The following is a 24010-nucleotide window of genomic DNA, read 5'->3' as shown; positions in this document are numbered from 1 at the left end:
ACATCTGACTTGGTTAGTTTTATATAGGGGGGTCGGCTTATATACAAGGTCGATAATTTTAAAGCCGATTTGGAGGGTGAAACTAGGGGGTCGGCTAATGCATGGAGTCGGCTAATACACAGCGATATACGGTATACACAATGAGCTCACCTTCCAATCCTCTCCAGAATGCAGTACTTCATGTCGTCAAGTTGAATACTGGGAATGTACTCCTTTCCTACCAACGCACGTGTTCGCAAGTCCTGACTGGCAACTACAACCAACTTGGAACCCCATCTAAAAAAATGCAACACTGAACGTGAGAAAACTGGTAAAAAGAGAGTGAGAGTACAATAACATTAAATGCAAATAGTGTTGTAAAACATCATGAGTTGCCGTGTATAGTATACAAGGATATCTTTATTCTCCCATCCCTAGCCATGCAAGACAGACCCATTCCATGAAATCAGCCCATGCGGAATAAATTTGTCTTTCATGGGCTATGACGTCGTTGAATTTAACATGGGGAGTATTACAGTGTTGGTAATATATGATGTCATATTAATGCGACCTGGTTAGTTTTAGATTGATATTTTGTTATTAAAACCTTCATTATAAAAGCTATCTTGTTAATTTGTTGTGTTAAATTATATTTAACACATGAAATAGACAGGGCAAATATGATAGCGTCGTTTATTTATGATAAAACAGACAAATAAAGAAGTTTACTTTTTCAGCCATCTTTGTTTGTATGTGTAAAATAATGGTTTATTTACCGAATGGATGAGAGAAAAAGACTCCATCATATGCGGTCATGTGGGACAGAAAAAGTACACCCTCGATGGTGGAAATTTCGACACTGGAACTCGGCAAACCTCATCCCGGGTTGACATTTCCACAATCTCGGGTGTACTTTTTCTATCTCACATGACCACATATGATGGAGTCTATTAGTATATATAGTGTACAAGTGGAGAACAGGTTAATTTGTATATGGCCTCTTAAGATAGGGTTACTAGTGGATATATAACCAAAACAAAAAAATCAGTTCCGCACTTGATCAAGGCTTCTTCCAGGTTTATGGCCACTTCTCCACCAGCAGTACACAGCATGGGTGTGATATTCACCCGCTGCTGATAGGTCACACATGATCCCTGGATGTTGTTGCTCGTCGACTTCACAATACTGATTGGATAGATATCAGGAGGAAGCATTTGCTGAAATTATAGTAAGAAGGTTTTATTATAGAAATTTTATTACACGTACAGCATGGAAATAAGCAAATGGCGGGGGTGGACGCAACAGTAAGTCAAATTTACTTTTGAGGCTGACAACAGTTAATTTTTCATACAGAAAGATAGACACTATTGTACAAACGAAAAGAGAGAGAGAAATTACTTATTGACAAAAACATGTTTAGACAGATCCCCATACATGTATCAAATAATTGTCATAATAAATGAAAACAAAAATAAAGACATCAATTTAGTTACAGTTTGAAAATTGCTGAACATGCCATTCATACTGAAGTGAAATAGTGAAAGCAAGACTTTGGAATTGAAAGTATTAATTTTTCAACTGACTATATATGCTTGTTAACACTGAAAGTTAAGCAGGGCTAGCTCTGGGTGATCAGAATATTTTGCCAAATTGTCTTTAAAAAATGCAAAACTTATAGCTATTTTCCAACAAAATATAAATTATCACACAATTTGTTTTCACTAAATTAAAATAAAATTTGCCAATTGTTCTGAAAATTTGCAATTGGCAAATTTGGCAAGTGACAGAGCTTGCCCTTTTAAAGTGCTTTTATTTTTAAATTGGGAGCATATTTCTGTTAGAGTTTACTCACACAGTCGATCCAGAACCCTGTGTCTGCATCGAGATAGTCAAACCGGTTGTACACCCGAAGATCTTCTCTCGGGACAGGCAGCTCGAAAAACTCCAAGTCTGGATGTTTTGCAATGTTCCGCCACAGAAACGCTTTGGTGTTGTTATCAAGTGGAAGAGAAACTGACGCCCTTTGTGAGAGTCTTAACCAGAGACCATCCAGTGTTATACCTGAATACAGTACAAGTACTTAGTTAATAAATGACTTACAGACCATCCAGTGTTATATACCTGCATACAGTAATAGATAATTACTAAATGACTTATACTTTTTACAGACCATCCAGTGTTATACAGTAATAATTATTATCCACAAAGTTCAACCTAACCAAGTTAATAAAATCATACAAAGCACAAGTGTAATAACAAGTGTAATGACATAATTTTTGGAAGCAACATCATAACATTTGAGACTGTGCATGTGAAATATGACGTCATTTCAACGTCTCCTTCAAGTTGTGGTTAAAACATTTTGAGACGGTCCTTGTCATTCATAAAAAAAATAACAATAATAATATGAATACGGTAATCAATAAATTAGTACACTTATGTGTTATTCGTACTGATTTTACAAAACTTGTGTCGCAATTCAAGTATTACCGCCACTCTCACTTGGGCACTTATTATAAAAATCCTGACACTTGTTTCATAAATTCATTATGACACACAAGTCTGCATACGTAATAATCTCCATTTACTAAATGACTTATACGTCTTACAGACTATTCAATATTATACCTGCATACAGTAATAGGTAATTAATACACAACAATAAATGTAAATGTACATACAGGGCTGTAGAAAGTACTAGTCCACCAAACAAACACAAGTGAAAATTCTGATGAACAAATTAAAAACATAATCACCAGTTCGAAGAATAATCACTTTTTTTTTTCAACTATGAAAAAAAAGTATTTAATTTTAGGCTGGCTATTTTTCTGAATCAGTAGACTTCTTGGCAGACTATTAAGTTTTTGCGGGTACTAGTGTAGAGGATTAGTGAATATACTTTGCTGCACCCTTGTACATGTATCGATATCTATACTGATAAAGAGCTCATTGAAGAATGTGTGTGCCTTTTAGTATTCCACAGCTTTTGGTTAGATAGTTTGTACAACTGTGTTGTAACTTATACATTAAATCATAATATGACATGAAAACAGAATTTAATGTTTCCTTATGTCCATAATACAATTCAATCAATACATACCATCAAGCCCTTCAAGGGCTATTTCTTCAAGAACACCAGACATAAAATCCATGATCAGTGAATACAAATAACCTCAAGGGTATATTCCTGTAAAAATAAAATAAATACTTGACTGGGAGGTGTTTTTAAATTGAATTTTTGAATTTTTAAATATTAATGCTGATCATCAATTCATATCCTTACCTGTAACACCCAATAACTCATGTGTTTTTGGCGCTCGAGTGACTCGGGATTTCAGCCAGAGGGTAAAATGGGTATGGTGTCATACCCAAAGTTGTTTTTGAAGATTTTATGTGTTTTTTATGTTGATCTTATGACAAAATTAATTACTCTTATCATTACTGTATGATTTTTTTTAACTCTAAGCCTAACCCATTTTCTTTCAGGGGAGAGGTCAACCATACCCCCTATCAACTGCGGTTGCATTCAGCACACATTAACAACAGATAATAATGAAATATTATTTGTAAAAGCGAAACCTTGAATGGACTATTTGTTCACTAGCACATTAGGTGTCTAGACCTGTAAATTTGTTATGTTGAGGTTTATCACATGATGAACAACCAACGACCCAGTTACATTCCGTCAACAGCCTGGTAACCCATGTGCAGGTTACCATATATTATGGGCCTGGTAACCTATAGTAGTGTTTTCCCTAGCTTGTTTTAGCTTGGTACAGCACCATGCCGCAATAGTCTAGCACCATCTTGCCTTAATCAGCACCATGCCTTTTTCACTAATTAATTCTAAAATTGCCTTTTTAAAACACCCAAAAAGGTATTATTAATTAATAAAATATGCCTTTTATATCTTTTGCCATTCATTTATTAAAGCAAGCAAATAAATTACATTTGTTATGTTGAGGTTTATCACATAATGAACAACCAGCGACCCAGTTACATTCCGTCAACAGCCTGGTAACCCATGTTTGTTCATCATGTGATAATCCTCAACATAATAATTAATGTTTATTTCAATTAATTTTTTTGTATTTTTAATGAAAAACAAGTGCCCTGAAAATGGTGAAAATGCCCCAAAGTGTTTGGTCTACCATGCCTTGCCAAATTTCTAGGGAAATCACTATATAGGTTACGACACATAAATTTATGAAGATTACAGTTCACATTATCATTCCTTCACAAACACACTGATACTTCATTATTCATTCATATCACTGCTCTCGTTGTACACCTGATTTAAACAGCATATAAATGATTACAATTTGCCAGTCTCAGTTAAGCCATCAGACATAAGGCTGGTAGATACAGGTTTCACAGCAGGTACCGGCTCCCACCCTGAGTGAGTTCTAACGATTCAGTGGGTAGGTGTAAGACCATTACACCCTCTTCTCTCTCACTAACAACTAACCCAAAGTCGTGGACAGACAGCCCAGATAGCTGAGGTGTGTGCCCAGGAGGGCGTGCCTAAACCTTAATTGGATATAAGCATGAAAATAAGTTGAAATGAATGAATTATTAAACTTTAGGTAGTGGTGCTTTTATTTAAACAATTTTGTGGAAAATTAAGTATCATCTCAACATCCTTGACATATGCGATGATGTGGTAACCTGAACGATATTTTCTCCCACAGGGAACGCCTTTTTTCATACTATGGAATTTACTACAAATTGGTTATTTCCGAGCAAATTGTTTTCTAAATTGCACACAAAAATAGTATATTTTTGTTATTTCCAGAACACTTTTACTTTTACATTATTGTAGGAGGATGTGACGGACTAGCCTATAGACTTATTTCGATGCCTGCATCAACATTCACACCATGTAACTACTTAATGTGGCAGGATAGCATGATGCCCTGTTAAACTTTTGAATTGTTGATGCTCTTGAGAGCATTCTGAAATATTTAAAAATCCACTTTTTAATTTTTATTATAAAGGTAAATAACTTAATAAGTAGGGGAGGAGGTGCACAGCCTCATACCCAAGCCCCTCTAGCTGTCTTGACGTGTCTACAGTCTTTACACATTATTTTAAACTATTTCCTAAAATAAAAAATAAAATGCATGGATCAGCATTAGAATTTGAAAAATAGAATCATAAATGAAAAAGAAAATGTTTCACCTGGCAGGCACTGGAATCGAACCCGCGACTATGTCGCCATTTTAACCAAAAGGGTCTGATAAAACTTGTTCAAATAGAAAAATGAAATTATATTCCAAAATAAGTAACATTAATTAATAAAGTAAACTGCATGCATGAATGAAAAGAGTACAAAGCTTATTAAAATTTGCTGATTTCTTCTTGCATCAATCCGAATATATAACATTAGTGACTTCCACCAATAAAAATAGAGCACCTCCATACTTTACAACAAATCGTTGATAGAAATTACGTACGCCTCAGCATTTATCTGCACCGTAATTAAGGACTATAATACGCATTTGAATTAGATCTGTGATTTAAATTTACAACATATAATGTGATATTATTTTTGTCAATAAATGTCCAAAGTAAACCAGGGGTAGGATGAGGTTTGGAAGTCATCTTGCTCTTCATGTTTACTTTTTTATTTTTCTGTCTTACCTTCCTGATATTAGAAATTATTTTACTCTTTTGTTTCTGTCATCTGGATTTATTAAATATGCATTTCACATTATTTTATACGTGTTAAGTGTAAGATAATTACGATAAGTTCCCGAGTATGACCGCTTCTATAAAATGGAGGAACTAATAAAAAGAACAGACTGGGCAACAAAATGGCCTCTTCCATGTCACAGCGTAAAATATCATTTATGAAAGAACAATTATCTGCTGCATTTGGTAAAAGCAGCGTGGTTGTGAAATTTGTAGCTGTTGCAGTAACTCTTGGATATTTCCTTTCTTTTATAGAATCAGCAAAACCATTCATCACGGTTACTCCTGGATACGTAATTCCTCCAAACTTCAGAATTTATTCCTTCTTCACCTACTGTTTTGTTGAATTTCACTTTTGGGATGTCCTTGTTGACATTGCAGTAGTTATTTTATGTGGAAAGTTGTTGGAGCCATTATGGGGTGCACTCGACATGCTCATATTCTTTCAAATCGTGAATGTTTCTGTTGGTATCCTTGCTTCATTTTCCTACCTTCTGATTTACCTAGTTACTGTGAATGAAATTTATCTTTTTGAAGTTTATATTCATGGATTGGCAGGATATATCGCAGCTTTCTCTGTAGCTGTTAAACAAGTGATGCCAGATCATATTCTGATGGCCTCTCCATTTGGAAAGTTGCGTAATACACACATTCCGCTGCTGTTGTTTATAATTACAATTGTTTTTCGAGCAGTTGGACTGATTCCAGGACCATTCCCAATTATGTTTGGATGGGGCATCATTGTGAGCTGGATATATCTTAGATTTTATCAAAAGCACACCAATGGAAATCGTGGAGATATGGCTGATAATTTTAGCTTTGCTAGGTATTATTTTATATTACTTTATTGCAATCATAATATACTGTAAATCATGAAATTAATGCGAGCAAGTAATTAATGCGAAAAATGCGGCGAAGACATCGACGCAATAATAACTTGACGCATTTTGTTTAGTCTCATTCCCAATACAAAAAATGTGCAGGATTTTACTATAATACTTCTAAATAAAATAAAACTTTTATAATATAAAGATGAAACAAAATACAAAAACTATTTTTGTTAAATGTCGTTTTGTGAATACTTCAAGAATCTTTCTTTCGTTTCGATGTTGCCATTCTATTTTCACTTTCCTGGAATATCATAGCAGTTATATAATAAAGTGATGTTCCAAATATTTTGTTTTTAAAAAGTTCATTTTGCGATGTGAGTATTTTTCAAATTTTCTTACACTTCTGGATTACTGTATACATTTAAACTGTTTTGAACATTTGTAAAATTATCATCAACAAATTTTATTACTAAATATATTCCTTTAAAAATTAAACAGTAGAAAATTATATAACTGCAACCAACAATCCGTGCATATTTCTTCAAACCATTTGGCTCGACTCTATACATGGCATTTTTTAAGTTAGACTGGTCGCAAGTTGTCACTGTTGCAATATATCGCATTTGTTAACGTCTATTCCTGTGCTGCGCATCAAGTGTATAAAATCATTCTAAAACATTTATTAGAATAATACGTCTGCGTTCGCGTGAAATATTGTGCCCTTCAATAGCGACCCGTTTACCTTTTATTCCTACTGGTGGATTAATTAGAAGCAATCACCACACAAAAGTACGAGGCATACCCTTAACAATAAGGTGTAGTTATACTAATTACACTACTTTAAGTCGACCTACCATGCGATTAGCTTCAGATTATGTAGTAGCTGGCAAAACAACTACTGACTTCTTTTAACATGAAAGATGAAGCCCAAACAATATAATAAGAACACAACTGTGTTTTTTATGTGATGTGGACTTTTGCCCAACACATAATAAAAATACGCATTTTTGTTCACTCATGTACGGACGCAATAATATCATGACGCATTAATTTCATGATTTACAGTAGATAAATATTGTACTGACATTTTGTTGTGGTTCCTTAGCTAGCAAAATGTTTAAACATTAAATACAGGAAAACAATGTTGCTAATATTCTGAATTATATTTGTTGTCAATGTTTTAATGGTCATTTGTGAACTGTCATATTTTACTTTTAATAAGTTTTATCCTATGAATATAGTATGATTTTAGGGCTCACATTTTTGTATAAATTACTTCCATTTCACTAATTTAGTTTTATGTATTCTCCCTATTTCTGAATACTGAGGAAATATATTTTAATGAACTATTAACTCTTATTCTTTCTTTTTCTGGACAGCTTCTTTCCTGGACAAGTTCAGCCATTCATTTCCATTGTCTCGAACACCATATTTCTTGCTCTTGTCAAAGTGAAAGTGTGCAAAAAGCCCCAGCGACACTATGATGTCAGTGCACCCAGCACCATAACCATCAGTTTACCAGGCACCGATCCACAGGACGCAGAAAGAAGAAGGTGATTGTAACACTGCTGTTTTGCAGTTGCTCTGTGTTGATAGTCTCTGTGGTAAAATGCAAGCTTGATGCGCAGTCAGTCTGTAATCCCTGTCATGTCGGTGGGCCTATTGGGCTATTTCTCGTTTCAGTCAGGGTTTCTGCCAGAGGGTAAAACGGGTATGGCGGCATACCCAAATTGTTATGTTTCCCAAATTGTTATGTTTTTAAGTTAACATTTCACAAAATTAATTATTCTTATCATTATTGTATGATTTTTTTAACCCTAACCCTAAATATAACCCATTTTCTTTGTTGGGGAGGCCCCCCTGACCCCCTGTTAACTGGCTGCATTCAATTCTATAGCGTCATACTCAAAAAAAAAATTCTGGCAAAAACACTGGCCATGGTATGTACTATCCTGTCTATGCGATGGTGCATATAAATGTTCCCTTGCTACTCTAGTACTAATTGGAAAAATGTAATGCGTTTCATCTATCAAAATTATCAAATGTTAGCCAGTCATTATTAACAAAATAAACTGTTTAACTGTTATGTGCATAGACAGTGTAAAGCTATTGTTATGATTTGTTCACCAGAGTCATCTAAGGATTAAAAAAATGTTCATACGTCTTGGAAAATATTCATGTTCATATTCATAAAATCATAAACAAAATTATTCCCCATTCACTTTCAAGTGGGTTTTTTTAAACTATCAATAAATTATAAAAAATAATAGCTCTAATATTCTGAATGCGAGCTGTCATTTTAAACCACTGGGCCAATCTCAGTACCCAACCACCAATAATAAAAGTACATTACAGCACATAAGTTGTCAGCTGGTTGGTAGATTCTGTGCCATTGATATTTCAGTGAATGTAGGCTTCCTAATTGCTCAAACAAAGTGGTTTGCAAACAGTATCAGGGTTTTATCACCTATGTTTCTAAACTCCCAATAAACAGCATCATTCCCCACCCAGTTTTGGACTTAAAATGCCCAATTTGAATGTAAATATTCCTTTTGTTTATTATTATATACAGATATATTTTGAAAATGATATGTAGCACTTAACAAACACCCCTTCCATCACCCATAACATTTCATAACGCGAAATAGATGTATTAATTTTAATATATATGTGTAGTATTACTCATTTAAAATATGATTTAGCTTTTTGAAATAAAACTGAAAAGTCCCTCTCTTTTTTTTTGTAAAATGATGCTACAATTCCCAAAGGCAAAGCTATGGGCGTCAAGTTAAAATTTAGAAATAATAACCAGGCCAGTTGAAGACGGTACTTTCTGGAGTTAAAGTTACTGTAAGCACTCACAATGTATAATAGTGTTAATTGATCTCCAGTATTTATGATAATAGTTAAATATTTCTTTTATCAGGCAATTGGCTCTGAAGGCTTTGAATGAGAGATTGAGCAAGGTAGACACACCAGCATCATGGCCTACCATGGATGAAGATGGAGCCAAGGCTGGACAGACTGAGTCTCCAGTAGTAAAGCCTCTTCCACAGAAATCTGAATCTGTGCCGCCAGTAAAACTTCCTGTACCAACCTTCTCACAGCCTGAGGAAAACAAGACAGAATCAACATAGACATGCGTTTGATCGACAGAATACGTGTGTACGTGGTTTTTGGAGACCACTCCAGCTCATTTTGTTTTTAAATAATAACATCAACAACAGCCAGTGTAGTGATGTCATGGTGGCGAAATATTATCAGATTATTTTGTGGACATTTGGTAGTCACATCATCTGTTACTGTTTCTGGCAGAGTTGTTTCCCTTCCTTGTCATTGTATTTTCCTAATCTTCTGTTCTGACATCTCTGTTGTTCTTTTCAAATCATTTATTCTGACCTCTCTATTGTTCTTTTTAAAAAAATATTTCCTACTGAATATATTTTTCACTAGCATTATATGTATTATTTTTTAGACTTGGATCTAATTTTAATTTTTGTTTGAACACTGCATAAAAGGTTTCTGTACATTTTATTTTTGTGAATTAAATTTATCATTCAAATGTAGATATGCTTGAGGAATTTCACCTAGTTTCACTTAATATGGAAAATTTCATTGTCAAAACTAGAGCAAATTTAAGTGCTTAAGTTTCTTTGTCCATTAAATTATTAAGCACATTTGTTATTAAGAGTTACTGACCAAGGTGGGCCTAATAACTCTATTAGGTTCAAATGGATGGAAAATGCAGGTACAAGATTAGATGGTTCACTTTGTTGAGCTATTTCATTAAAGTGATTTGGCCAGTATTCTTAGGCCCTAAAAGGTGTCGGCAGTTATCTGCTGAATTACGCAGGTGTAAGGTGCCTTTTATGATCCGTAGGGTCACACATGTATAAGGTGCCTACCGTATATGATGATTCACGCTTCCATCTAGTTAAAGTTGGAACTTACAAATGCAGTCCTTGGAAAGAGTTTTTATATAATTTATGAAGTTTGGGTTTATTACAGGCCTCTGGATTTCACAGAATTGCTTCTGGCCTGATGCTTATAAAACTTTTAGAGTCTAGACTCAAGACTCTAATAGAGTCTGAGACACTAATATCATGACAACGCTATACCAATTGTTTGTGTGTGACATCATTAGAGATTGAGTCTGGACTAAAAGTTTTATAAGCACAGGCCCAGATAAAGTGGAGATAGCATGTCAGCAAAAATCATGAAAGCGATGGTCCATTACCCAGGGGTGGCAATTCTCCTCGGATCTGTGATTTTCCTCTCATGAAACATTGCGTTTCCTCGCATTTTAATCGTCCTTGTCCCCGGACCCCTCTAGATTTCCTCTTTTTTACAATTCACTGCCCCGGACCCCTCTAGATTTCCTCTTTTTTACAGTTCACCAATTCTCAACCCTGATTACCATTACACGTTATCATGGAACACATTCCATCATTATTATGATTAACAAGAAAGAGTTTCTGATGGGCAGTGCTCTACAAAGGGAGTAAAATACTCGCCATGGTGACTAAAAACTTTCCCTGGCGTCTAAAAAATAAAATCACATTCGCCAGTTGGCGACTGTCCAATAATTTTTAAACAAAACTGAACATTGGAAAACACTGGACCAGTAGCAATTTATCTTCTATAAAACGTGTTTTTTATTGGTAATTTGTTTGAAAAGTTTGAGACATGTTAATCGGACTATGAATAACGATTTTCCAGTATTCGCGAGTAAACACGATGACGTTAAGTGAGAGGTAATATTTCGTTATGATGTTGTCTCCCTTAACTTGAATATCAAGCGTTTGGAAATAATTCAGCCCCAGTTCACTTTTGGACCAAGTCGGTCCTGTCCCATTTAGAGTCAGGTTTTTTTAATGCATTAAAATGACATTGTTGAGCCACTGTATGTCCCTACTTCTCTGTTTGAAACTCAAACATTAATTATTTTAAATGTCGACTTGTATATGTGTTATGCTGCGCTCCAATCGTCTCGTGCTTATCGTGATAACGGGTCCTCCATGATAACGATGTCTCCAGTCGTGAATATCATTTCAATCACGTCGGAAGTCATGTTCACCAGTGGAGGATGAAAACATGTTTTTATTTTCATGACTCTACTTTAGACGGCTTTAAAGACACAACTATTTACCAAAAAGTATTTATGGATTTACAAGGCAGTATGTGACAAAAATAAATATTATTTACCGATTGGTAACTACTAGTAACACTTTGAAGCCTGGTAGGTATTACCACAATGCTTTTATTTAACTTTTAATGAGTACTGCAATTTAAATGCATATTTTAGCAGTGTCATTAAAATAGTAATTCGCTTAAATTCATTTAATACAATTATTGGGTACGGAATTTAATAATGATAGTTAATAGTCGTTCACTGTTTTAGTGGAATTGGACACAAACAGTAACTTGTAATTACTATTTAACAACTAGGAATCACCTCTTCACAAGTTCATTCGAATGCAGTCCTAATAACAATTATGACATTAGTAATGTGCCGTAAAATAGCAGATGAATCGATTTAATTACAAGTATATATTAGCTGGCTACTAAATATAAGTGGCTGGTGACTAAATTATTATACTTTACTGACCAGGGAAGAGTAAATTTGAACTTGCTTTGTAGAGCACTGATGGGTTCCAGTGATCACAGGATTCGGAACCAAAGAAGTGTTTTCCATAAAATTTGAAATCCTGAGGCCTATTCTTATTTGGATATATAACGATGGATGGTAAAACTGTTACTGAGAACACCTTGCATTACATACACCTGTTCGTAAAGAGCACTTTGATATCCTTAATTTTATCTGGGTATAAAGACCATTTGTTTAAAAAACACTTAAATCTTCACTTGAGTATTGACATCACTTGCTTATTATTAATACTAATATATTTGGTTGATCACTGTGGACATTCACTGTAGAGATCTGTTGCTTAGCAATGTCATTAACATGTAGTATATCTCAAATTTGAAATAATGTGCTTATACTTGCCTGATTTTCTGATTGTATGTCAAGGTTATTACTGTCTTAACAAACTTGTGTGTCATTTTCAAGTGTACACAGGCTTATGAGGTGGCGGGTTAGGTGGACAGTATACCAGGTAGTACGAATACTTGACAGATTATGAAAACTGGGCAAAATTAATATTAAAGTTTAATATCGCCACCACCCCCACCCAAAAGCCAATAATGTGTTCTTGTTTCCCATGTTTTGTTTCAATGAAACTCATTGTAATATTTCATTTGGGGTGTACGTATAAAGTTGTTTTGTGGGGGTTTTTGTAAATATTTTAAATATGTATAAAGTTATTTATTTTGTTACTAACTGGGTTCACATTTAACAGTGTTGATTAATGAAATTTTATTGTAATGTTTAAGGGAAATTATATGTTTACCGGGTATACAGGTCAGTAGAAATAGAAGTGGGTGACTTGGCAAACTGTTTTACAAAGAAAAGTTATGATATATATACTACTCGCTACTTCTAAAGAAAAAATAGCTTTCTCCCTAATATGTATATATACTGTATATCCTGAAATTAATGTGATCATAATATTAATGCGAAAAATGTGAGTTTGTGTTATTCGCATTAATAATATGACACATTTATTTCTATGTTTTTGTCTATTAAAACAAAACAAAGATTGAAATTCTAACATATTTATAACGAACAACTGGAAAACAATTCATTATAGTCATTGGACAGACTAATTGTCCAATAGTCCAGCAAGATGCCAGCCATATGTGACGATTGCAGGGTCTTTGGCCATCCTGTCAAAAGCCAACACGATCCATCACATGTGAATATGTTTTAGCACGCTAATCCTGACTTTGACAATTTCTTTGTTTTTACTGTTCAAGTTTGACACAACTTTGTCGGCATACCACTGGGTGAATTGTTTTTTCATTATGACTTTGAAATCACCGTTCACAGATAAAGACAATAATAAATACATGTATGCTAATGTTTAGCCTGATTTAGCTAAATATACACGTTACATAAATGATGGCTTCAAATATATCCTTTGAGTTGGATCTCACCAAAAACACTAGGGACTAAACAGGTTAATCTATGTGTACACAGACATGTTAGTGAGTTGATCTCATTGAAGACGTCTGTAACTCAGATTTAACTGAAAAGTTCACATGTGTGTTAATTGTTAGGAAAGCAATATTTCAAACGGAGGTTAATCGCATTAATTTCATGTTGCATTTTAGTCTGCTCACTGTCACTCGCATTAATTTAGGGACGCATTAATATCAGGATCTACAATATATCATGGGTGAATCAGTTTTGGTGAGCATAAGCATTCGGTTGTAAAGCATATCGATATTTATCAACAGACAGTTGTTATCCAAATAGCTACCTTTTTATTAGTATTTCTACGCTTCAGATGAGCACTAAACTGGCTGCTATGTAGTAAAGTTTACTGCACATGCATTAAAAACTAGCATGCATTGACAGTAAATATTGTTTACTATGTAACCTGTTTCGGTGAGTAAAACGTTTAGTGGTTTAGCTTACAGTAAAACATTCCAACACAAAAACTTTTCAGTGTTTTATCAAAACATGTATGTTCAACAAAATGTATATGTGTACTTATAATAATTTATAAAAATTATTTTAAATATTTTAAGGCAAATTACAAAATGGAGTCCTCGATAATCAATGTTAACAGACAACATTTTAGGAAAACAAATACAACAATGAAGATGTCTTGAAATCCTGTTATAAGCTGAGCAAATGAATGGTTATAATGGTAAAACTGTTTAGTTAAAATATATAAGCTGCATTCTGAGTTTTAATAAATATATAAACAGATATCCAGAAAGATATAAATGTTAAAACATATAAGGACCACATATGTTTGGCAAGTATCTGTAAAGAGAGTTTTTTCAGCAGACACAGTGACAATAGTGTGACATCACCAACTAGATAGCAGAACAGCTGATAACAGACAAAAGTAGTTTTTAAAATTAAGCTTTGTTTGAAATGACAGTCTTTGAAAATGATAGAAAAAAGGTATTAAGAAATGTGCCATGTTTATGAGTGGGTCAAATTCAATCTTGCTTTCTTTGCTGGTTTTAACTTTATTTTTATGAACATGTCTGTGAATGTGACAGACATTTGTTACTTTTCCCATGCAAAAGTCAACGACGTCAGAAATCCTCAAATATACGTACTGTTGCGCACAAATGACGCAACCCCCAAAACAGGTCCCTCACTGAAAAAATACAATACGGACAATACATTTTTACCCCTTTGATGTATGCTTCCTCTAAAAACACAATTTAAAAAAATATATATAAAAAATTGTAGATTTGTAATTTGATCCACAATTAGTAGTGGTCAATAAGTTAATATTTTATTTGTTTAATTACTGTCCAAAAAAAAAAAAAATCCTAGTCATGGATTATTTGGTTTGGAAAATTATGGAAAATTAAAATTAGTTTATAATTTGTTTTTTCTTTTTCAACTGTAAAATAACAAGAAGAGAATAATAATTTTTGTGAAAACATTGTGATATTAACTGATTATGTTGATGACTGCAGAATTTCCTTGATAATTCCTCCTTTTTTCTTAAAGTTACGAAATTGGGTATATACATGTAGTATATAAATTTTTGTAAATTTGTAAAAGACGTTTTGTCAAATGGTATAAAATTATGTCGCATAGTGAAACGATTTCATACTATATTTGTGACTGTTCAATTCACCAAAATATTACATCTAAATTTTATAATTACAAGCAAAACAACTTATTTAGTTAAAAATACACATAAATCAGTTTCTAACGTTCTTTTCATGACCTCTTTTTATGTAACGATGGTTTCATTTTGACATAATGACATCATTTCTGCATTTTGTTAAAGAATAACATTCATTTGTTTTAATTGATAACGGCCAATCAGAATCAATTAAATCAAATAACAACGAGATGTTTGTAATTACATCAAAATGTATGAACCATGGGTAATGTTTATAAATTGATTGGGTTACAGATTTTTTATGTTTATGGTTGGTCATCGATTGTTGAGGTTCTACCATAGAAATGTATTAATTAATTAGTAATATATTATATAGTACCATATGTACAGTAATGAATTAACTAGTGAGAAACAAGTCATTTATGTAAGTATATGTATATGTATCAGTAGTGGTTATATTATTTTGTATATATTTCTGTTGAATTAGTCTTACTAGTTTGTTATCAGTATTGTGTAGGTTTTGCATAATACATGTATGTTTGTATGTATGAGAACAACAGTCTGGGATCCATGTTTTTATTAAAGAGCTTAAAAAATGCTATGATGAATAGTTAAAATAATTTATGGTAAATTGACTTGCATGTACATGAACTAGAAATTAATATTGTTAATGTTTAACTTTATGGTATGGTAGTAGCGACACTTGGGATGCAAGACTTGTATATGGATATGTTACGGATGCTGGAATCATTTCTAAAATGCTGGAAAAACTATACTATTTCCATCAATTTTGTGAAAATTATTCTTTAAAAAATCTGAAATAAAAATTTTAATATTGAAAAATTACATTCCTAAATATTTTTGGACATCAAATGATACAGATGTTTGGTAGACCGTGGAGTATTGATTTGATTCCATTTGTTAAGTGCAAGTCAAAGTTAATTTCATTCCAGCTGCCTGTGCCGCCTTTAATTAAGATCTAGATTAACTGTTTTTTAGGACTGCAATAACTGCGATCTGTAGTATATTCTTAATATTTAAGTATCTGCAATAGATCATCTAGTATAAATTTCATCAGTTTATGCAGAATTTTAATCTCTAATCTGTATCAGAAAAAAATAAACTTGGCTGTTGCAAAGCATCAAGAGCAGAAGATTTTTGGTGTGGTTGGCTGTACAGTGTATTTTAAAAAAGCTGACATGTTTGTTTTGTTAATAAATGATGTTATGGAATGTATAATTTTCTAGATATCAATTTCTAGTTAGAAATACGGAATATTATCAATAGCTATGATGTTGGTTGCGGTCATTTTCCTACCTGGTTGAACATTATAACAAGTCTGCTTTGGGTATCAATATCATTAATTCTTCTGTAATGGCTTCATGAAGTTGGTATTACCATAGAGGTTATATAATAAGTGATATTATAAAGGTAAAGTTGCTGCAGTAATTTTTAGCTTACTGTTGAGCAAGACATTTTAAACAACGGTGCTTGTTATTTATATTTTCTGAAATATACAGATTGAGAGATTTCTGTCTTAACATTATCATTTAAATAAAATACTCTTATTAAGCTAATGGTTTGAGATTTCTATTTTAGGTAGATTATATATACGTGGCACAAAAAATAAAGGAACCCCAGATTTACTACTGGAAGTTAACTTTATTTGAGAGGCAAACAAAGAATCACTACATAATGTTCTCAGTATCTGGTGTGTCCACCACATGCAGCAACACATGCACGACATCTAGACGGCATGCTGGCTATCAAGCGACGGATTGTCACCCTTGGAATGCGCCGCCATTCCTCCTGAAGTGCAACACTAAGATCGTCAAGATTGACTGGTTGAGGCTGACTAGCACGAACAGATCGGCCTAAAACATCCCACAAATGTTCAATAGGGGACATGTCAGGAGATTTGGCTGGCCAGGGAAATGAAGTGATGCCTTGCTGTGTGAGGAAGTCGGTAGCAACACGTGCCCTGTGTGGACGTGCATTGTCATCTTGGAAGACAAAGTTCTGTCCAATCCTGTTTGCCATAGGAGCAACTACAGGTCGTAAGATCTCGTTAACGTATCGCTGCCCTGTCATGTTACCACGAGTGACAATCAGATCAGTCCTCCTGTCATAGGTGATGCCACCCCAGACCATGACACTACCGCCTCCGTAAGAATCGTGTTCCATGATGGTTGCTTTGACATAACATTCACCACGCCCCCGCCAAACATGTTTACGTCCATCTGTGAACCTCAGACAAAACCTGGATTCGTCGGAAAACATGACGTGACGCAAAGCTCGTGTCTGGTGGTGTTAAGCCCATCGGTAACGTTGACGTCGGTGATTCAAAGTCATGATCACGCCTTTGAATGGATGTCTTGCCTTCAGTCCAGCAGCACGAAGTCTGTTCCTCACAGTAGAGTTGGACAGTCGTATTCCCGTGGCAGTACGGAACTCCCTCTTAATCTCCGGTGCAGTGACGAACCTGTTCCTGAGAGCAACAGTCTGTATCAGCCGATCTTGTCTTGACGGTTGTCTTTTTGGGTTGTCCCCTTCCTCTCCTCATTGTAACGTTACCAGTCTGGCGGTGTAACGTTACAAGCCGGGAAATCACGCTTTTTGATTTTCAAAAGAATCGAGCCACCTGATTCTGGGACTGTCCCGCCTGCACCATCCCAATTGCTTGCCATTTTTGGTCCTCTGTCAGGTATTGTCGTGGAGGCATTTTTACTGCAATGAGGAGTGCCGGTTATCGTGTCCAATTTATACCCTACAACGCACGTGCAATGCATGATTCTGCTGAACCATGATTCTGCTGAACCATGAAGGGTAAGGAACGCTGCATCTGTGTGGGACAACACTTATGGCCAATGGACCTGGGTTCGGATTTGGCTGGGTCAAGTGTAACATGGTCCTTTCAGATGCAAAATATACAGATATAGGGGTTCCTTTATTTTTTGTGCCTAGTATATGTAATTTGAAAATGTGAAATGTATTTTGTACATTGCTGTTGGTAGCTTCTTAGTCCCCCCTTGTTTACGAAAGAGGGACTATAAATACATTTGCCACATTCTAATGGCTGTTTTTCAGCATGATATTTATGTAACTACCACTATTCAAACGTTTTAATATTTGTTAAACTTGCCACCAGTAGTCATTGTAAAGTGATGTTTTTCACAAATACTTTTGTTAGTGTGTATATTAATTATTTCCTCTTCGTTATTTTGTATTTATTTTTTTTGGCATCCAAGATGTGTCACATGAGCTACCGTATATCTTCGCCTATAAGTCGAATTTTTTTCACCCAAAAATTATTTTATAACTTGGGGGGTCGACTTATAAGAGGGTAAAAAAATTTCACCAAAAAATATTACTGTTTTGGGGATTATTTTACAAGTTTTATTGTTGAAGTATGCCATGTATTTATACTCAAATATTTTAATTTGACACATTTATTTTTTATAACCTATTTTTTTTGGCATTAGTACGGTTTTGGTTATGCGAAAAGGCGTACGATCTCACTCACATGCCAAGACAACAGTCCACTTAGTTAAATTAACAGTCATCACTAATAGTAAAAATGTAAACAATACTAACTACCTGTTGCCTGAGTTTATTTTGAAATCTGGTCAGTGGCATTAATGGTTGTTCAAACAATGTTTTGGCGGTGATTAACTTCATGAATATTACTGAGCTTTCCCTTAAAATAGACTGATCTCTGCAGTTCACTATCTAGAGCAATAGGGACACACATCATTTGGTACAAAAACCAGTGTACTTTCCAGAGTTATCCTCCTTACATGTATTAATATGGCGGCAAAACGTGATACTTTCAGTTGGCCTCAGACCACAATTAATTTCGCTATATGTTTCTATATAGCCTTAGTGGCTATAACATTTTTATTAATATCAGCAGGCCCGTGAAGTTTTGTATGTACCTTTGCCTGCATGGGGGACACATACCCTGAAAAGGACAACCCCTGTTGTCCAGCTCTTTCTCCCAGCATATTGGTTTAAACAGACACACCCTCTAAACCAGGCCGGAGTACACCCATTTTACACAAAAAGCACTACTTTTGCATGGGCCGGAATTACCACAAACAAGTCTTCAATGTCAGCAAGTTACACATGTTTACAAACTACATGCTATCCCCTGTCACTTCAGTCAAACAGTTGCCACTTCATAGCTGTCTGCCATGAAATAATCACAGTCAAACAGCAGACTACTTGCGCGGTGAAACTTCCGGATTTTGGACAACCAAATGGGAAGATAACTGTAATCTGAGGCCTATCAGTCCATTTTTTCCCCTAAAAACTGGCCCACACTAATGCATTCCAATGATATACATATTAAAGCAATGCTCGGTAAGTATCGGTATGTCACCTTTAAACTGAGAGTATACAGAGGCTGTGTTAAAACACCTACCACAGTGCCTTGCCATGGCCAATTTTAGCAATGGAAACTTGAGGGACACCAACTTCAAAATGTAATAACTTTATCAAATTTTGGAATTTCTTCATACAATGAGCAGCTATTTTTTCTTCTACATATGTTCTATCTGCACAGTGTTGTCTTGGAAAGATTTTGAAATATTTAAAGGAAAAAAAATGAATCATTAGATTTTACTTCATTTTTAATTAAATATTAAACTTAAATTTAAATTTTTGAAAAACAAAAAAATCTAAAACTGTAAATTTTTTCATTTTAGATATGATAAGTAGAGGCTTAGTAAAGATATGGTGACTGAATTCATGATACATTATTAGAAATGTGTCAGAGGGATGGTGAAAGTCACAAAATTGGGGCCATTTGCAACAAATGTTTACACACTAATTTCAGGGAAAATTAGACATGATAGGCCTCATATTCAATTTTGACCTGCTGTATTTACTTAATCTACATCATTTACTGTATTAGACATGTAGCCACTTTGTAAAAGGCAAAACAGTCCATATAAATGCATATTAATATGAATATGCCCTACAGATATTACTTAGGTATACAACATAATATTTTTTGTTACAAAATGCTGATATAAATCCTACCAAGAGGTACTTGCACCATATTTTTCAGTTTCCAGTGATAACTGTTAACAAGTGTAGTCATGTGCCAGTGTCTGGGATACCTCAGTGTAGTATTTCTTGATTGGAAGGATGTTTGTAGTAATGACCACTGAATATGCATTATGGATTATTCTGCCATATGTATTACAAGCCAAATGTTAACCTTTTTGGCACATTTTCTGCAATAAACTTGACAAGTATACCAGCATCTGATTACTGAACACAATAAATACATTCAGACAGCATAGAATGTTAGCCTATTAGATTTTCTAAGGATAAAAGACCATTTTTGAAAAATGACTGAAGTGTGTAATTTACATAAATGTAGGTGAAATGTATTATTAGAGTACTTAATCTTGTTAAAAACTGTATACTATTTATCTAAAGTGTTTAATTACATTTAGTAGTGATATATTCATTATATTTAGATCTTCTGTCCAATTGCAATAATTGAGAACTCATTAAAATTCAATATGTAAAAAAAATTAAAATCACAATATTGACTAACAAAATCCAACTTTTGCTCTTTTTTACCAAATTATTAGCTCAAAACTGTTAAAAAATATTGCAACAACCTGTAGTAACATCAGAGGTCATTTTATGCTATTTTGGAGGATACTGAAATTTAAAAGTTGAAAATTTTAATTTTAATGTTTAATAAATTCAAAAAAAATGTTTTTTAATTTAATAAAATATTTAGAAAATAAATAAATTAGTTTTCATATTCCTTGTGGTATGCACAATCAGTCTGTGTAATTTCACCTCTCTGGTTATAATACTTTCATCAGAATCAAGCATTTAACCGGTGTAATGTGTGAACTATATCAGGCCTCAGACCACAATTAATTTCGCTATATGTTTCTATATAGCCTTAGTGGCTATAACATTTTTATTAATATCAGCAGGCCCGTGAAGTTTTGTATGTACCTTTGCCTGCATGGGGGACACATACCCTGAAAAGGACAACCCCTGTTGTCCAGCTCTTTCTCCCAGCATATTGGTTTAAACAGACACACCCTCTAAACCAGGCCGGAGTACACCCATTTTACACAAAAAGCACTACTTTTGCATGGGCCGGAATTACCACAAACAAGTCTTCAATGTCAGCAAGTTACACATGTTTACAAACTACATGCTATCCCCTGTCACTTCAGTCAAACAGTTGCCACTTCATAGCTGTCTGCCATGAAATAATCACAGTCAAACAGCAGACTACTTGCGCGGTGAAACTTCCGGATTTTGGACAACCAAATGGGAAGATAACTGTAATCTGAGGCCAGTTTTATCGTAGTGATCTGTTGTCAGTGTTTATAAATAAAGTTGTTGTCTGTGCACAAAACCATCTGTACAGTACTATACAGTAACAGTCAAACAGCTTTCACTCTCTACTAAGGGAATATTTCGTTTTGATGCTATGTAATAATGATAGTTTGATTGGAATAGTCTGATCATATTGCGATGTACAAAACGTGAAAACCGAAGTTGTAAAATAATTTTTTTTTGTTCAAATATTATTGTTCTCATGTGCTGAAAATAAGAAATATTTCAATATTTATAAGTAGTTTTTCATAGGTCGACTTATAAACGGGTCAATAAAAAAATACGTTTTCAGGGCTTGAAATTAGGGACTCGACTTATAGCCGAGATCGACTTACAGGCGAAGATATACGGTAGCTAAAGTTTTCCAAATTAAAAAAAAAGGTTGGTCTAGCCATGGTAAAGAAAAGGCGAGATAAAGGTATTAGTTTTCCTGATTACGTCCTATATCAATGAAACTTGGTTTATAGTTGCATTTCAGTATGTTCATCTCATTGTATATTAAGAAATGTTTAATAGTAATTAAATTACAATTTTAATTCATTTTTTAAAAGGTTTATTTTATTAGGGTTATTTATTTATTTTTATTTATGTTTTTGCAATAAAGGTTTATGGTAGGCGAGACATTTTTAAAAAATGTCATGAAGTTTAAATATGTTACAGGTCTTTTTTATTATCAGTTGTTTACTGCTTAGGCACTCATTTGTAAATTCTCATAAACATTTTTTAATTCACTGCTTATGAACCAAAATACTGTTATGCTATTTTCAAACTGTATGTCATGACATCTAAAATATTGTGAGGGAAAACAAATTGTGTACTGCATAATTCACACTGTACTCATGGGTTTCAATAAACTTGATGCTTTGTACATAAAACATGCATTGGATTTGGTTTTCAAATTCATATTTTTCACACTGTATGGTCGGTCATCTTTAGTATTTCCACACAATTTATATGATCATCTATTGTATTTCCATGGCCATATGTATACAATTTGTATGGTCATATGTTGTATTTCCACATTTGTATGGTCATCTATTGTATTTCCACACAATTTGTATGGTCATATGTTGTATTTCCACACAATTTGTATGGTCATCTATTTTATTTCCACACAATTTGTATGGTCATATGTTGTATTTCCACACAATTTGTATGGTCATCTATTGTATTTCCACACAATTTGTATGGTCATATGTTGTATTTCCACACAATTTGTATGGTCATCTATTGTACTGTCATACAATTTGCATGGCTTGTAAAAATTAATTGTACAAATTACACTGATTCTTCGAAATGACACGGTCAACATATATCTTAAAATCCTAGGAAACCAGTCTTGAATAGCGATCGTTTCCATGGTTTCATGCAAAACATTTAACTAGTGTATCTTTTGTTCTATTGGAATGAATGAATGAATGTTTAACGACACCCCAGCACGAAATATACATTGGCTATTGGGTGTCAAACTATGGTAATGCAAATAAATAAAGTGATGATCAACATCAATATAAAAATTCAAGACTTAAACAAAAACAATGTAAAGAACTGTGCAAAAACACAAATATCACAGAATTTTACAGATACTGAATTTTACTCAAAACTTCAATTTTGTGCTGTATTGGCCATTCTCAGAGAATGTTACACCCCTGCACCACGGTGAGGTTACAGCACACACAGGGGTGTTCTATTGGAGACACATGGCAGGGCTCGCTGGGTTGGTGGCAGGCTCTCAAGATTTGCAAACAGGGAGTCCTTATGACACTTAAAGTTTTTAAACGAAAATTGCACACTGTAATTTGTATGGTCATTTATTGTATTTCCACACAGTTTGTATGGTCATATGTTATATTTCCCATTATGTTTCAGCTATAAAATATTATTGCATTATAGCATCAATTTTATGAAGGACAATGTGTCACAGATAGAAATGTGTAACGACACCACAGAACATTTTTAAATGACTGCCATTTGATAAACAGGAAGAAACCAATTTCTGCCACAAAGGCATTAGTAATAGTTACTCAAAGGTGTATTAGTTACTCATGTATCAAACTTTATCCCAAATATATTTTTAATATTTAAAATTAGATCAACTAGACCGATTTTAATCTTGACCTGACATTCTTCAATCACTGTTGGCCGTTTTGTGTAGTGTAGGTCTTAACAAAAAATATCGAGACCTTTCAGTTCCAAACTACTTGGATAACAAAGTATTGTAGGTCTTAACAAAAAACATCGATAACCTTTCATTTCCAAACTACTCAGTTATACAAAGTATTAATGACTCAGGTTTTCACCAGGAAAGGTGACTGATCACTCCTGGAGAGCTGCAAACTGACCACCATACAATAAATATTTTAATAAATTTTTAGAATTTAAGGAGAATGATCTTCAGCTTGC

General features: G+C 33.9%; 2 protein-coding genes across 3 annotated transcripts in view; one reads left to right on the top strand and one right to left on the bottom strand.

Moving 5' to 3' along the window:
- The window catches only part of LOC121367596 (general transcription factor 3C polypeptide 1-like), a 236243-nt gene extending 230909 nt beyond the window's left edge, over positions 1-5334 (bottom strand). For both annotated transcript variants that reach the window (XM_041491869.1, XM_041491870.1), the window contains exons 1-5: positions 5161-5334; positions 3080-3166; positions 1832-2040; positions 1036-1196; positions 151-276 (exon numbers count right to left, since the gene is read on the bottom strand). In XM_041491869.1, the coding sequence (XP_041347803.1) occupies positions 151-276; positions 1036-1196; positions 1832-2040; positions 3080-3131 (548 nt within the window). In that variant the 5' untranslated portion in view covers positions 3132-3166; positions 5161-5334. The remainder of the gene's footprint in view (positions 1-150; positions 277-1035; positions 1197-1831; positions 2041-3079; positions 3167-5160) is intronic.
- A 461-nt stretch (positions 5335-5795) lies between these two features.
- Positions 5796-14066, top strand: LOC121367595 (transmembrane protein 115-like). The gene is made up of 3 exons (XM_041491868.1): positions 5796-6499; positions 7883-8056; positions 9430-14066. The coding sequence occupies exons 1-3, from the start codon at positions 5796-5798 to the stop codon at positions 9638-9640; spliced, it is 1089 nt and encodes a 362-aa protein (XP_041347802.1). The 3' UTR covers positions 9641-14066.
- Positions 14067-24010: the final 9944 nt, after the last annotated feature.

Source organism: Gigantopelta aegis, chromosome 3 (genome assembly GCF_016097555.1).
Source record: "Gigantopelta aegis isolate Gae_Host chromosome 3, Gae_host_genome, whole genome shotgun sequence".
Lineage (NCBI taxonomy): Eukaryota > Metazoa > Mollusca > Gastropoda > Neomphalida > Peltospiridae > Gigantopelta > Gigantopelta aegis.
Note: the sequence above shows the minus strand (reverse complement) of the source record. Positions and strands in the feature narration are given on the sequence as shown.